General features: G+C 23.3%; 5 protein-coding genes across 5 annotated transcripts; 1 reads left to right on the forward strand and 4 right to left on the reverse strand.

The window, feature by feature from the left end:
- Positions 1-736: 736 nt before the first annotated feature.
- PVVCY_0900120 (CIR protein PIR protein, fragment) lies at positions 737-1,566 on the reverse strand (the record flags this gene model as incomplete). Its single annotated transcript, XM_037634298.1, has 2 exons — positions 737-1,163; positions 1,241-1,566. 2 exons carry the CDS (start codon positions 1,564-1,566, stop codon positions 737-739), a joined length of 753 nt encoding a protein of 250 aa, XP_037490410.1.
- Positions 1,567-3,150: 1,584 nt separating this feature from the next.
- On the forward strand, positions 3,151-3,492 carry PVVCY_0900130 (early transcribed membrane protein; the record flags this gene model as incomplete). The annotated part of the gene is made up of 1 exon (XM_037634299.1): positions 3,151-3,492. The coding sequence occupies one exon, from the start codon at positions 3,151-3,153 to the stop codon at positions 3,490-3,492; it is 342 nt and encodes a 113-aa protein (XP_037490411.1).
- Positions 3,493-5,357: 1,865 nt separating this feature from the next.
- On the reverse strand, positions 5,358-7,616 carry PVVCY_0900140 (acyl-CoA synthetase, putative; the record flags this gene model as incomplete). The annotated part of the gene is made up of 1 exon (XM_008625021.2): positions 5,358-7,616. The coding sequence occupies one exon, from the start codon at positions 7,614-7,616 to the stop codon at positions 5,358-5,360; it is 2,259 nt and encodes a 752-aa protein (XP_008623243.2).
- Positions 7,617-12,461: 4,845 nt separating this feature from the next.
- On the reverse strand, positions 12,462-13,835 carry PVVCY_0900150 (lysophospholipase, putative; the record flags this gene model as incomplete). Its single annotated transcript, XM_008627629.2, has 1 exon — positions 12,462-13,835. The coding sequence occupies one exon, from the start codon at positions 13,833-13,835 to the stop codon at positions 12,462-12,464; it is 1,374 nt and encodes a 457-aa protein (XP_008625851.2).
- A 1,902-nt stretch (positions 13,836-15,737) lies between these two features.
- PVVCY_0900160 (PIR protein CIR protein) lies at positions 15,738-16,920 on the reverse strand (the record flags this gene model as incomplete). The annotated part of the gene is made up of 3 exons (XM_037634300.1): positions 15,738-15,848; positions 15,989-16,750; positions 16,888-16,920. The coding sequence occupies 3 exons, from the start codon at positions 16,918-16,920 to the stop codon at positions 15,738-15,740; spliced, it is 906 nt and encodes a 301-aa protein (XP_037490412.1).
- Positions 16,921-17,912: the final 992 nt, after the last annotated feature.

Consider the following 17,912-nt stretch of genomic DNA (forward strand, 5'->3'; position numbering starts at 1 on the left):
TTGCTTGAATTTTATATTGTCTTTTAAATACGAAAATAAAACTTATTAAAATTATCATATAAATAATTCTTTTCTTTTATAAATAAAAAATAAATTAATAAATGTACGGGATCAGTTTGTATAACATTCTCTATATTAATTAATTCCATTTTCCCACAATTTCTCATAATAAATATTAAATTATTTAAATCAACGTTATCTTATAAAATCAAATCGATACGTTGGATTCATTTTTATATATCGATTCCAATATTTGATCAATTAGCCCCAAATTAACAAAAAATACATAGTTAAACACAATTCCCATTAAGTTATATTAACACGAAATTCAATTGTTATAATTTGTCCTATATATATTTAAAACAATTCGTTAAACTAATAAATATTATCAAATTATTAAAAACTATACAAATAAAATGTAATGTGGTACTTAACCCTAACCCATATATGTGTTTCATAAACACAACCTTAACCCTGACCCACTACATAAAATCATATACAAATTATACAAAAATGCAAAAATATGCATATTAATTTTATATTTTATTGATTATATTATTCAATTATTCTTATAGACACAAAAATTATCGTTAAAAAATATCGTCAAAAATGACTTGTTTCCAAATAGACATATTCTTAACATATATCAATCATTATTACTGTTCCTGGACTCACCATTATTCTTCGAATAATATATTAACTTTCATTTTTTTCTTTATTTTTTTTAATTTTTTTCTTATATATTGTCTTTGGAATAGTTTATTAATTCCAAATAATGAATACTAATATAAAAATGGTAATCGTATATATATTTTTTGATAAACCCATATAAGGGATCACAAAAATATAATTTAAATATTATAGTTTTTAATTCCTTAATATTTACATTATAAGCAATTCCCAAGAAAGCTGGTATTACAGAAAATATCGATAAACCTGAAATTAATGTGTTTAATATCGACGAAGTTGATGATGTATTTTCAGAGATATGCGCAGAAACTTGTGTTGTTTTTGCCATTGGAAGAGGTGGAATACTGCTACAACCATTGCAATTTTTATCACAATATTTTTTAAAATTATCATAATAAGTTGATAAACTAGACAATATTTTTCTATATGAACTGTTTTCATTAATATCAAAATCATTATTATTAAGAAGTTTACTATATTCATCAACAAATGTTTTAGCTTTTTGCGAAATTGTGTACAATCTGGCGTATCCTTATTAATATCATTGTACATTCTACATAATGATTTTAATAAATTATAAAATTTAGATATAATGTTCTTATCCATATCCATCAAATAGTTTTTATTAATTATAATATTATCAATAATGTTATAATAATCTTTACCATTAGTTGAAACCAAGGTATGTCCTCCACGTTGATTTTTATATTGATAATAAAAGTCATTTAAATTGATGATGCTGTTACCATCTTTTAGCTTTAACATATAAATTAACCATGTGATAATATATTCGTTAATATTCATATTCTTTGGTACATCATTGTCAACCAAATCAGAATCATAAATTTTTTTAAGAAGGGATATCCATCCAGCCATAATTTTATCATTATCAGTCTACAATTATTACACTCCCCTGAATCCTCTATATTATCATTATTTTCTCGTTCCACATCAATCAACATTACAGTTTTTACAAACCAAATAATGCGTCTGCAAAACAATATATTGTTAATAATATTGTTGTTATCCAATAAATTGCAACCAATTTTCGCTATTTTCAAATATTCATTATTTAATGTGAAAATTTATGTAATACAATATTCATAAAAATAAAAAGAATTTATGGGTATGTGATGAAAATAATAATTATATTGCCCTAACCTTTTATATTTTTTATGTAAGTGATAAATATTTATCGATGTTAAATGAATTTGTAAAAAAAAAACTTCTTTATAACTATTTTGATACAATTCATAAGAATCAAGCAAGATCAATATTTTATTACATATGCATACAATAGTATTCCATATACAACCAATATTATTACTAAAAAATTGGCCAAAACAAATCAGGGTCTATACTCGACCAAAAAACCCTGAACCCATACTAATCTTATAAAACTATTAAACATATCATAATATATATGTATACAAACGATAATACTAAATAGTATTCTTTAAAAAGGAGAACAACGAACTTTTAACTATTATAATTCATTTGTTTTATCCTATTTGTTTAATGTGTCATACATACAATATCATTATAATAATATTATGTTGCTATATTAATCATCTATTATCATTATAAATTCCATGATATATATTTATGAGTTAAATGCTTTCAAAACTAATGATAATGAATTGGAAAATTTCCAAAATTTTTAATATTATGCATAATATTTAGTTAGCTAGATATAAGTTAATTTTTCAATAACACGCTCGAATGTAATATTTTAAAAAAATACCTTATTAAATTAATGTTTTCTTATTTAATGCAGGAAAAAGTTTAATAACAATAATTTATATGGAATATTTAAAATTGTTGCTATATATATTATACTTTTTATTATACATTGTTGTTTTTCTTAATTATTTCTATCTTTAAAATTTTATACTCTTACCAAGAAATATACCCAATATTCACTAACTATTATAATTTTAATATATTAGCTTTAAAACAATATAAAATTGCCATGAAAAAAATTATTATAAAAAACATATAAAATTTAGCAGTATAATACTGCACTATAAAATATCATTTATCATGCAATTCAAAATAATATTCGACGATTTTATCAATAATATGTAATTAAATTCAATCGACACAATAAAATATAAAGTCTATTAAGAAACCAAATAATAAAATTAACAAATTTTATATTAAAGATATATTTTTAATACTGCAGCTTCACAAAAAAAATATATGTTAGATTATTTTTAAGTTTATATTTAAAAAAATTTATATAGTATAAATACAATAATTTTTTTATATTTAAAAAAAAAATTTTAATTATTAAAAACTTTAAATGTTACTATCATAATATTTATTTATTGCAATTTATTTTTTATCTTATTGTTATAATAAATTCTTATAATTACATTAATTCGCTTTATATATTTATTATATTTTTTGCTATATTAATATTATTATACTATAATTTTTTTACATAATTTTACGAAAATGAAATTAACAAAAGCATTATATTTTATTGCCTTTTTATTGGCCATAAACGTATTCGTCCCAGGATCTAATAATTATGTTGAAGCTAAACCAAATCCAAAAGGCGGTAACTCCCTTGCTAACAAAATTAAAAATAACAAAGCTGCACTTATATCTACAATACTCGCAACATTAGCAATAGCAGCAGCTGGTACCACTTTTGGTGTAATGCATTTAAAAAATAAAGGAAACTCTAAAAAAAAAACAGCAGGAGGGAATAATGGTACAGAACCAAGCTCAGAATATATTAAAAGACAAACAATACATGATTATGATCCAAAAATGTATTTAAAAATCTACTAATTGTAGTTTCTGATTGATATTATCTATTTTCATATCATATTATGACAGTAGACCAAAAATTCAAGTATATCTCATACACTATACAAATTAATTGATACAATTAATATAATTAAACACATCAATAAGATGGGAATAATTCGAGCTATTTAAATTTCTTTATGTTATCAATATGCCTTTCTTGGAATATTTTATTCTTATATTCCACATATATTAGATCTATTAAAAAGTCCCAACATTTGAGATACAATTCCATAACTTATATATGTTCGCATTTTTGCTTTATAATGATTTAACACCAAATCCATATTGAACAAGCACTTGTTTTCCAGGTTTTTTCCCTTTTGTTGACATAAATTTATATTTTAAGAAAAATATCGTACTAATATGATGCATATATAAGATGTCGCTCGCCCCATTTTAGTAAAAATAAACTTTGATTTATTGTTTATTGCAAATAGACCGTGATATATGTTTTTTCTTGTATGTGATATTTTATCTTAATACCATTTATAGTAATGAAATTAATGAGATGATTAAAACGATTCAATACAAATGTTATATTGCATGAATAATTTTTTTATACCATCATTTAAAGCATATAATGTCAATATATTTTATGCACGCATATATATAACTTTGTAATAAACTACCTAAAACTGTATCTCTTTAAAAAAAATTTCATATACATTAATAGCGAAAATCAGATAAAATGCAACATAAATATAAACAATATAAGGTAACAATTTATTTATTCCATTTTGACACCATTGCAGTATGGCGTTAGAAAATTATAGTATTAAGTAAAACATATATTTAGAATAAAAATATTCATAAAATGAACATATTATGATATATATAATTCGATATACTCTATTGAACTCGTGATTCCAGTTCTTACTCCAACTTATAAATATGAACATAATCACCAAAATATATAATATTTTCCAGTGGAAAAATACTTTTAAAATATTATGTTAATTCTTAATATAATAGTTATTAAATAAATATATCTTTAACTTAACTTACCTTCTTTAAATATATTTCCTCCAAGTAGTATTTTATACTTCTATTTAATTCAAATAAATTCTTCCACAACTTCATTTATCATAATGTTCATGTGATGTTGATGGATAAAACCATAATAAATTATTTTCTCAAAATGCTCCTCCTTCATCTCATTTGCATATTAAATATTGTATTTATTTATATCAACATTGTATTTTATTCCCAAATCGATACTTTGGAATCATTTTTCTATATCGATTTAAATATTTGATCAATTGACCCATAACACAATTAACCCCAATTTAACAAAAAATACATAGATCAACACATTTACCACTAAGCTATATTAGCACGAAATTCAATTATTATAATTTGCCTTATATATATTTAAAACAATTCGTTAAACTAATAAATATTATCAAATTATTAAAAATAAAATTACAGTGTACCCTGAGCCCTATCTCAAAACACAGATTCAGTGAACAAAACTATAACCCATAATGCATATCCCTGACCCATTATATAATTTGAAAATATAAAAAATAAATTTTAAATTAACAAGTGTAATAAACAAATTGTTTATATTTTATGTATATATTTATTTAATATATTTCCTTATTTTACGGAAATTGACAAATGAATTTATAAGCCAAAGAATGACAAAAGTTTTTATGTGTGTAATAAAAACAATAGACAAAAAATTTTTAATTATTTAAAATCATTTATAAAATTTGAATTATAACCAATTCCATTTTATTTTCTGTATAAACGTAGAACAAGTTTTTATGTAAGATACAAAATATAAGGGTGAACAAAAGATATAAAATGAAATCCATAATATGGTGATAGTTTATTGTTGATTAACTTTTTGCAGGAATTTTTTGACCTTTTAGTTTGTCTTTATATTTCGACTTAACTTCTTGGATGTAAAAATCATAATCTTTTATTAATTTAAATCGTTTTACTTTAAAAGTTGGTGTTAAATAATTGGAGGTGTCCCATAATTCCATTGTGATATATATATCATTAATTAAGTTGTATCTACTTAAGTTTGTTTTATTATAGGCTTCTAACATATCTTTTTTAATATAATCAACATACTCTTTTTTTTTATTTACATCTTCATCTAATACTTTATCCATAAACTCTTTTCTAGATATATTTAATTTCTTAAGTATACCATCATTTTCTAAATGTTGTGAAAACAAATTTTTATCAACAGATAAAATTGCCATGGCTCCATCCATTGTGTCATCAGCATATGCTACACAATAATTAATATATGGAATCATTGAGTATAAATTGTTTAAAGTTTCTGTTTCTATATATTCGCCTTGAGATAATTTAAGTAATCCTTTAGATCTATCTAAAAATGTGATGGATCCATTTTGATTAATTTGTACAACATCACCTGTTTTAAAATAGTTATCTTTTGTGAATGAACTTTTTGTTAAATCCCCTTTTAAGAAATATCCTCTAAATAATTGATCACTTTTAATTAATAACTCTCCTTTTGGTGGTTTTGATTTAGCATCATATGTTTCCCATGTTGATACTTTATATTCAGTAGGTTTTATATGTGTCCCACCAACAGTATTAGTACTTTTATCTTTAGGACTCTGCATAAACATTGATCCCGCGGTTTCTGTCATACCATATCCTTGATATATATCAATATCTAATAGGAGAGATAACTCTTTTTCGACATCGGGTGATAATTTTCCACCACCATTAAGAGCCATTTTCAACATTGGGTTTATTTTGTTTCGTATTTTTTTAGAAATACCTGTGATCGATTCAACAAAGCGATCAAGTTTACCGTGTCGATGTGATCTACGTATATTTAATGCTTTGTTTACAAAAAATCTTTTTGCGGATGGAAGATTAGCTATTTCTGTTTGTATACTAGTATAAATTCTATTAAAAACTTTAGGAACACCAACTATTGCTCTTGTTTCTGATCCTAGCAAATCATCGTTAAAATACTTTATATCGTTACTAAATACAATTATTTGAACCCCCTTAGATATACCAAAGTACACAACTGTCCTTTCCAATACATGTGACAAAGGTAAATAAGATAAATAAGTTTTTGTTGGAAAATAATCAAGCATCTCAGAAGAAATAGGTGTTTTGATTGCATAATATAAATTTTTGTTACTTAGCATAACACCTTTTGGTTGTCCTGAAGTTCCAGAAGTATAAATAATCGTACTAATAAAATTTGGAGACGCGTTTTTACTCTTTTTAATTGTATTGTTCTTAGCCAATTTTTTCATAGCATATTCCATCGAATGAATTTCTATGTTATGTTTTTTTGCAACTTGCTCAACTTTCATAAATGTATCATATAAATTTTGTTTATCTTTTTCAAGCATCTCTTTATGTTTTATTTCTTCAGCAGTAGATGAAGACTTCTTCGTTTTACGGGAACCTTTTAAGGATTTTTGTTCGGTGTTATTTTTATTTAATTCTTTTTGTTTCTTAGGATCATTCATTGGGATATGATCAAGTATTATAAGTTTTTTTAAATGTGGTAAATCCTTTATTCTTTCTAATAATGTTTGTGCATGTTTTAAGTCTAAGCATAGCCATTCTAATTTCGATTCATTTAAAATCTTAATAACTTCATCAACACTAAACCTCGAATGCATAACTAAGGTAGTAATACCACTGCTCATAGCAGCAAAATCTGCTACTAGCCAATTCATTGAATTATTTCCATATATACCTAGTATTTTAAATTTACCATCGTTTTCTTTTTCGTCATATGATTTTTCAGGAACACCTCCATCATATGATTCTAAAACAGATGAAAATGCATTAACTTTATCTATCATAGTTTTGTATGTATATGTTTCAACGTGTTTTCCATGTGCATTTTCAATTACTGCAGTCATATTCGGATTTGTTTGTCCTTTTTCTAGTAAATAATCAAGAGCATGCTTATATCCTGGATCTGGTTTATCTATTGCTTTATATACATCTGATTCATTTTCATTGGATGATGATATATGCACTTTAGCATACGAAATAGCACCCTCCTTTTTATCTTGACATTTATACTTCGACGGTACCAATGCGTAAATTATTATCCCCAGCAAGCTATATAGCTTCATTTTTTTATTATTAACAAATTCAATTATAAATAGTTAGATTGACTGCAAATATGCTGTCATAGATAAATAATTATATTTTTTTCGTGATATATAAGAAATTCATGGCTAAACAAACGATAAATTGGCAAAAAATACCAAAATCATGAATATTCTGGATATTTTAGTGCACGTGTTTTTTTCAAAATAATTTTAAACAATTAATGTAATTTCATCAAAAATATCCATTACAACATTTATTCTGAATATTAGTCCAACAACTTCATATTAAAATGAATTATTCTATTTGTTTATGTATGAATTTATATATACTTATAATATATATAAACATATAAATACAAATAAATATATAATCTAACAAAACATATAAAATTATAATTTTTTTTGGAATATTCAAATTAATTAAAATTTGTAATTTAAAATATATTAATATAAATAATAATATATATTTTATTTATATAAACCTATGTATTTTTACAGATAAAATATAATAAGGTTTTGATGTGACCATATATAGCATGCATGCATAATAATAACAACAATAATAACATCAATAATAACAACAATAATAACAACAATAATAACAACAATAATAAAAATAAAAATAATAATAACATCAATAATAACAACAATAATAAAAATAATAATAACATCAATAATAACATCAATAATAATAACAACAATAATAACAATAATAATAACAACAATAATAAAAATAATAATAATAATAACAATAATAATAATGTATAGGAATAAATAAAAAATCAGTGGAAAGGAAAAATGTGCCTACATAAGTTTATATTATGCAAACACCAATTTTAATTTTTTCAAATTTATATATGATAAAAAATGAATGTCAATCTCATCTCTCTCTTTATTCAATAGGTGATTCCTTTTTATTCTTAACTGCAATCGGCAGCAGCCCTTTAACGCCTATAATGCATAACATTAATTGAAAATATATAAGTAAAAACAAAATTGGTATAATCTTTATATGTTCACACCATTTATTTTGTTTCATTTAACTTATCAAATGCTACGCATTATATTGGTGCCCAATATATGCATACGCGTATAATCTTTACAACTATATATTTTTTTAAAATAATTAAAATATACATAAATATATTGAACTTTACCTTGCCTACAAATAAAGCATTTTGTGTTTTGCATCCTGACAATATTTGCATACTTTAAAGAAAACGATAGTAAAAAATGTCAAAATGCTTGATAATATTTACATATATTACGTACTGGGCATCTACAACCCCTAATTATTTTGATATAAAACATGAGGTATGAATTAAAAAGGCGAATAAACTCTTTTCGCGTAAATATAACAACATATATAAATTTAAAAAATATTTAAATTATCGTATTGTAAAGACACATATCCCTATATAGCGATATAGTGGTGTTTCGTTCTTCTATAAGGAAAATTACACATTCTCTAAGAAAAAATAAATCGGAATGATATATGCAATGCATACATGTGTACTTATACATATATTATCATAAACCTGTTTCAACAATTAAATATATCTTCCCGAGAGAGACCTATCAACTGAATTTTTTTGTAATTTTAAGTCATTTATATCAAATATATTTAAGTTAATTCCTTTCTCTTGCTAGTTATATACATTTGATTTATTTCTTTCGGAGATACTTTTGTAATAGTTTTATATTTCCCGAGGAGTAACTGGATATTGTAACAAAGGAGGAAACATAAATAAAATATGATGGAATATATAAATGCGCATATGCGTGCTCTTAAAAGAATTTGTTATATGCATCTTAGCAGTTGTAGAACAAAGTTTGCATTAATTAAAAAGGAAACCCTAATTTCATAGCCTATTGGTACATATAATGTATGCATTTTCAGTTTAATCCTTACAATAATTCTCTTATTTCTGTAAATCCTTATTTGCAACAAAAATATATTAATATTTAACGTCGTAAAGAGCGTCCAAAAAATTTATTAAATAAACATTATTCCCATCATTAATAATGTGAAATGTCTTTCTGCGTAAATTTACGTAATTTCGAACTGTAGATGTTCTTTGGACATTTATATTCGGTCCTTTGGACTGTAGGTCATATAATTGGTTACTGCTTGTTCTCTACATATGGAAGTTATTGTGTATATAAAAATGTTTTTAATGAAATGTGCTGAATTTAATATAAAATCTATGTAATAAAATTGAAAAAAAGTGAAAAGTAATGCATATGTATACTTTAACACTATATTGTGCTTAAAATAATTATAGGGGGATTAAATTTGATCGTTCATGTCTATCGGAAAAAAAGAAAGATGAACAAAATCAAAATTTGTGAAAAAAATAATATGTACTCGTGCAATTAAAATATGGCAATATTTTATGAACATACATATTGGTTATATAGTTATGGTCATAAAAATTAAGACAATTTTTATTCTTATTGTATTATATTTACTGAAACTTGGTATTTCCATATAATTAATATTTAACATATACCTAGTATAGTTATTTTACATTAAAAATAACTATTTATTTTAAAATAACTTTAAACCCTGATCTTTTATACATACAATTATAATATCATCACATGTTTAAGAATATGCATAATGAATTTATACCCATATAATGTATCAAATAAACATAATATATTTTTCGTATTTAGTAACATACTGATTTATTATCATTACTATTATTACTGTTACTGATATACCACTGTATACTACAATGAGATAATTAATGCACTCAAAAGGAATAATTTAAACCAATGGACAGCATTTCCGTATTTCATAGTTTTTAAATAAAGTATTTTAGAATATATATTATTTCACAATAACAATTTGTTTAAATTATATATTTGAGAGTTTGTACATTAGTTCAAAGAAATTTTATTGTTATGTACCTTTTCGATAAAATTAATATTTAATTATATGAAATTTCCACAATAAAACAATATTTCAATATTATTTATTAATAAAGTATTTTACTATTTTATATGTATAGGTATATAATAATAACTCTAGTTCTATTTATCATATTTTTTATAATTATTAGAGCTATAATATTAAATTTTATTAACATTCTTATATGCAATTATATTAACTATTTTAAATACAATATATTTCCAATTTATTTATACCTCAAAACTATAAAATTTTAAAATCAATAGCGATTAATCTAATATTGTACCTTTATGGGAAGTAAATTAAAGTTTATAGAACTATTTTTATTAATACTAATTATGTTTAATAAAAATATAAAGGAAACACAAAAAGATAATAGTAACGATAATTGAAACTTCAAAATATATTGTATTATAGTGCGATTTGTATTGTATTATTAAATATGTTAGATGCATCGTTCTGAAATGTATCTTGAAAATCGTGTATGGAGGTAGGCTGCTTTTGGGAAGATGGTGCTTGTGATGAGCCTTGTGTTTGATTATACTATGGTTGTTGTGAAGTTATTGATGGAGGCTGAAATTGTGGTATAGATGGTGAATTTGAATCTGGGTTTGGAATTTGCGTTATGCTTGATGGGTTATTGTCTGTTGGTAAACTATTCCCCGAATCCTAAACCTCTATTATTATTACTACTATCTTTGATTTATTAAATTTATTTTATTTTTTACGTTTCAATATTCATAGCAATTGTATTGAATTTACATAATGTTGCAGACCTATTGAGTTACATATATTTTATTAGCCTTTTTGATAAAAAATAAAAATTATGCACCGTTGTAATCCGCTTTTTGTTGTGCATAAAAAATAACCAATTGTAAGTTGACTGGAAACATGTGAAATAACTTTTGACAATGATAAAAAATAAAGTCTCTTTTAAATTTAACAGTTAAGTTCATTTTATATGTTCATTTAAGCATAAAATGAATAAATAATAATATATATCCACGCAAATAAATGAAATTAAAAATCAAATAATAATGTAATGACACCACAAATAAAGAAAATCATCTTATATGTACAAACAACTATGAATTATTGTTAGTCTTTTAGAAGCTCTAATAAAATTGTCCATTCCTTGAAAGTTAATATATATATTTATAATCCTCTTTTAGTATGGAAATGAAAAAATGAAAATAAATAAAAAAGAAGAAATATGATAAAATAAGTAAATATAGGTAAAGAGGAATATACAAATATAAAAGCATATATATAGGTAAGCACATAAACTTTAACAAAAATATTTTGGTATTAAGAAACACTAGTGATTAACAATTGACAAAATTTGAAAAAAAACTAAAAAAACTAAAAAAACTAAAAAAACTAAAAAAATAAAAATATGGCCATCTTGTTTTCATCCCATATGAAATGGTAAATTTATATATTAAAAGAAGGATATTTAAATAAATGATACAAAAAATATACATCATATAGACTTTAAACAATTACTTTTACATCATATATATAGCATTTTAATTAGACAAATGATACATAAGAATTTATAATATACACAATTTTTTTTGAAAAACATAACTCAAATATTAATATATAATTTTTGTGTACCGTCCACAAATATTTAATTATGTGTCTATATTTCTTTATCAAATTACAAATAAATATGATTATTCGATCGATACATAAAATTATTCTGTACAATCGAGAGTATAAATATATATGCATTATGCGCATATATATTTTTTTAGATAAGTCATTATATATATACATATAGGGAGAAAATATTTTTGACTAGTTTTTCATAACACAAATATTTCAGCAAAGCTATTTTTCCCCTATATGAAGCAAATCATTTGCTATATTTTTTGTTTTGCATTACTAGCTTGAATGATCTGCATTCGCACATCCGAGCTTAAATTATCTGAATGTCGCCTCGTTTATGGAGCTTTGTCCTTTGGAAGATCGGTTAAAACACCAGTGCCTTGCGTTGGTGATGCCTCCTTTGGTAAGACACTCTTGTCAGTATCACTTCTGAGGTTTTTTTTAACTTTTTTTTTAACTTTTGGTGTTTTTTGTGTATCTTCTAGCCAATCTACAAGTTTTTTGAGAACTCTTTCATTTCCAGGTTCCATTGTAATCATATGTTCCATATCTTCTAAAGTGTGAAATTCTTTTTTTTTAGTTTTCAATTTATTATAAAAATCCTGAGCGGATGGGTGATTGCATTTTTGATCGTTAACAGAATGAATAAGAAGTATGGGAACATCTTTTAGTATTTTGTCTGCATCCTTATTTAAATTATCAGCAGCTTTCAATAATGTATAAAGAAATTTATTAGTAATAGGTTTGTCATAAAATATTTTATCATATGTATATATATCTCTTAAATATGGAAATACTTCACAAGATACACTTGGCGAAAATCTAAATGTTGGAAATAAAAGTGATGATAATGCCGCCATCGGTATATAAAAAAATTTCCATGAAGGCTCTTTTCTTACCCCTTTTGCTGAAAGCATTCCTGATAATGAACAAACACCTCTTATATTTAGTCGATTATAATAGTTGTATTTTCTTTGTGATAACAATTCCAATATTCTCAAAACAATATTTCCTCCCATTGATAATCCAACTAAATACATTGGTATAGGTGTTTTATATGGAGCTATGTTATAGTCAGGTCTTTTATATTGATTATGTCCTGGTTGACGTGAACGTAAACCTTTGGTTATAATTTTATCTTCGTTGGAACAACAAACATCAGATTCATCTTTTAAAATCAAATCACATTTAGTGCATCTTTTTTTTTTTTCTATTGTGTTTTTATCATTTTCATGATTATCCTTGGCAGCTTCGTTAATGATTGATTCATGTATACTATTCATATATTGAAGTATATCATCAGCAAAATCATCAAAATTCTTAATGTAGGTTTTTTCACCCTTTAAGCAGCCTGATTCACCATGTCCTTGTAAATCCAGACTACAAACAGAATAACCGTTTTTGTTTAGTTCTTCAATCCAACTATCTTTATGGACATAAAAGTTATCTCCATCATTTAAAACGGCCTTTTCATTATTTAATATAGTGGCATTATGCCTTAAATAATCAAATCGACAATGTGAATTTAAAGAGTGCACTAGAAATACTATTCCTACAGGTGCCTTGACAAGCCATTTAAATGTTTTTATCTTCAAACCATGTTTATTTGTAAAAAAACCAATATCAGGATTACCCATTATTGCCGGATCTTTATTACCCGATTTTAGCATGTGCTTGGCACTTTGTGCTTCTTCTTGAGATAGCTCCATTTTTTTATATTATTTTTTTTTTTTGTATTTTTTCTATTTATCAATATGTATATATTACTAGATGCCTTTATATTATGCATTTATGAGAAATCATAATTTAATATGAAAATATATGTTTTCCTATAAACATAATAATTCAAAACTTATTAAAAAATAAAATAAAATATGATCACTTATTAGAAAAAAAAACAACAATGACAATAATAACATAACACCGTACAGATAATAATCATGTCTGGTTGGGCATACTCAAATTGTTAAAAACATGTAATGTTCGATTTAAAATGGAACATAAAATAAAAATATGTGAAAAAATTCACATATTTTAGAAAATCATGGATAATAAAAAAATAATAATAATAAATTTGCATGTTTTTGAAAATAATGGAAAATAAAATAAAAATGCAAATATATAAAAACATAAAAAAAAAAATAAATACTAATCTAAAAAAATATGTTGTTTTAAGATTAGTACTTAGTCTGTACCCATAGTATAATATATATATATATATAATTTAGTATAGGATGGTTATTTATTGACAAAATTAATTTTAAAATATCAACTATGTTAAAGCTAAAACCCATTAGAAATAAAAGTCTATAGGCGAAGTATTAAAATTTATTTAAAAATAATATGATATAATAATATTTAATATATATATTAAGAATATATAAGCACTTCCTACTCACATCTATATTAAGGCAATTATATATATAATATATATTTTTTTTTTATACATTGTGATAATATAATTACAACACTCAATTTTTTAATTGTATACTAGAGAGTACGAATTAAAAAAAAATATTGGTTATAATTTAAAGTGTTTTATTTTATTATTTTTGCGGTACTTAACATGTTTTTTATCACTTTTTAAAATATGTGATTTGTTCTAAAAAATAAATTATTTAAAAAAATTATATTAATTACTAAAAAATTATTTGAAATGTAATAATCGTCTCCCCCTTTCGGCTATATTTTTATTTTCTCTCATACTTTAATTTTTTTACTATATGTTAATAATTTTTCTCAAAAGCAAGTTGTAATATATAAGATTGCTTATATAAATATTTTGAGTTCAATGTTTTTTTATTTCGCATGCATTAGTAAAAATTAAAATTTCTTATAAAAAAATATATAACCTAATAAACTGCGCCTTTATAAAGTGCTAAGTTAGTATAACACCCCTAAAAAGACACAACAACCAATAACAAAAAAATAAATTAATAAATGACATGGGATCGACTTGCATTATTTTGTATATATTTAATAATCCCATTTTTTCATCACCTCAGCAACTTCTTTCTCATCTCTACTACTTTCTTTATTTATCATACGATTCATGTGGCACTGAGAGATGAAACCACAATAAATATTTTCTTGCATACCCCCTTATTTCCACCTAAATTCCCATATTAGTGTTGAAATTATTTAAATCGACACTTTGAATTAATCTTTCTATATCGATTCCAATACTCAATCAATTGACCCATAAATCACTAATCACAAATTAACAATAAAATACATAGCTCAACACATTATAATCAAGCTATATTAACACGAAATCCAATTCTTGTGATTTATCCTGCACATATTTTAATAATATATTTCCTATATATATTTAAAACAATTACTTAAACTAATATATTATAAAATTATACAAAATTAAATGTGATGTGGTACTTAACCCTAACCCATATGTGGGTTCCACAAAACACAATCTTAACCCTGACCCACTACATAAAATCATATAAAAATTATACAAAAACAATACAAAAATGCAATAATATGCATATTAATTTTATATTTTATTGATTATATTATTCAATTATTCTTATAGACACAAAAATTATGATCCAAAAATATCGTCAAAAATAACTTGTTTCCAAATAGACATATTCTTAACATATATCAATCATTATTATTGTTCCTGGAATAATCGTTAATCTTCGAATCATATATTTAGTTTCATTTTCTTCTTTACTTTTTTTAATTGTTTTCTTATATATTGTCTTTGAAATAGTTTATCAATTCCAAATAATGAATACTAAAATAAAAATTGTAAAATTATTATATATTTTTTGATAAACGCATATAAGGGATCACAAAAATATAATTTAAATATTATAGATTTTAATTCCTTATTATTTACCTTATAAGAAATTCCCAAGAAAGCTGGTATTGCAAATGTCGATAAACCTGGAATTAATTTGCTTGCTATCGACGAACTTAATGATGTTTTCACCGGTGAAATGGTTGGAAAATCGCAAGATTCATCATTACCAAATTTATTTATTAAATTGTTATAATCATTTGATAATGTAGACAATATTTGAGTATATAGACTGCCTTCTATATTCTTAGAATCTTCATTGAGTTCATTAAATTTATTAGAAAACGATATAGGATAAAGCGGAAATTGTACGCAATACGGATATTCAACATGAGATAAATAATAGGAAAAAAATAATATATAAAATAGGGTATTAAATTTAGATATTTCACTAATATTCATATTCATCAATTCTTTTTTTTTATTTATAATATCCTTATAAGTCATATTATCATAACCATTTATTATATTATTATAATAACTATTTTTTTCTATATATTTAGTATAAAATTCATTTAATTCGATGCCACATTTATTTGGCGCTGCATCTAGTTTATAAATTAACCATAAAATAGCGTATTCGGCAAGTTTATCATATTCTAAACCAGGCATATCCTTTAACGTTTTTAGCAAATAAATAAAACCACAAATAGCCAATTGAATATAATTATGACAATTGTCTTTTCTTGAGTCCCGCCAGGAACCACAATAATCGTGGATTGACTTGTAATTATTTTTAACTATTAATGTACCATTAGTTTCCTCCTCAAAATAGTCATTGATCGTAAAAATTTCTTTATACTACAAATATATTTTATGAATTAAACAAAAAAACGTATTAATATAAATTTTAATCAAATGAAAATTAATATAATTTATGGGCGATACAACATATAAAACACATGCGAAAAGAATATTTTATTTAAAAAATTGTATACCACATCCTTAATATTATAACTTCTTTGTGCCATAATTTGGAGATTATGAGGGATAATAATATTTATATATATTACGTAAATATTTGTTGTATCTATTAACCTCTTTACATAGCAATTATATTTCGTTAATAATGCTAAACTTATTTTATGGCAATTATCTAAATTATCTTAAATGGAGAGTTGCTTAATATACTTTTGCCATATGTATATATGATACATTTATACAAAAAATGCTATTATTATTATAATCCTTAAAAATATATAAATAGTTATTTAATACGATATATTACAGATTTATATAGTTGTTTCTAATACTATATACTAATGTTTTGTTAAAAATATAGTATTTTCAAATTAAGTTACATGCTCTATTTTCTGTGCAAATTACATAAATTTATATTATTTTTGCTTAATATAGATAAATTCATGCCTGATTTTAATGTGTTCAATAACTTTAGTTTTATTTCTATATACTTCAATTTAGAAATATACCTTATTGGGCTATTTTATAATATATTTTGAGAATCTTTCCTATGGTATAAAACAACAATTAGTACTGATCCCATACTATTGAGCTATTTATAAGCTCAAATAATTCTTTAAATACATATTATCTTTAAAATAATACTTAGTAAATATTAAATATATAATACATAAATAAGTATTGATGTAAATTTTTAAGTATAATAGAAAATTAAGTATAATTAGGTTGTCATATTACACTTTAGCATGGGGGAGATAAGATGCATTTTATCTTTTAATATATAAATATTTTGTAGTGTTCATTTTTATCTTATGTATTTTAATGTTATAGTTATCAATGCATATACATTCAAATAATTTATTAAATTTTCTATATTTTATTAATTCTATGATAAAACAGTGCTATTTGTGATTAATGGTTATTCACTAAGAAATGATAATATGGAATAATAAAAAGACATTTAACGTTAAATGAGTCTTTAACCCTTTCTCCATTGATTCAATTTTTTAGAATATAACCTCACATATCTCAAATAGTATTT

The sequence above is a fragment of the Plasmodium vinckei genome, assembly GCF_900681995.1.
Source record: "Plasmodium vinckei vinckei genome assembly, chromosome: PVVCY_09".
NCBI lineage: Eukaryota > Apicomplexa > Aconoidasida > Haemosporida > Plasmodiidae > Plasmodium > Plasmodium vinckei.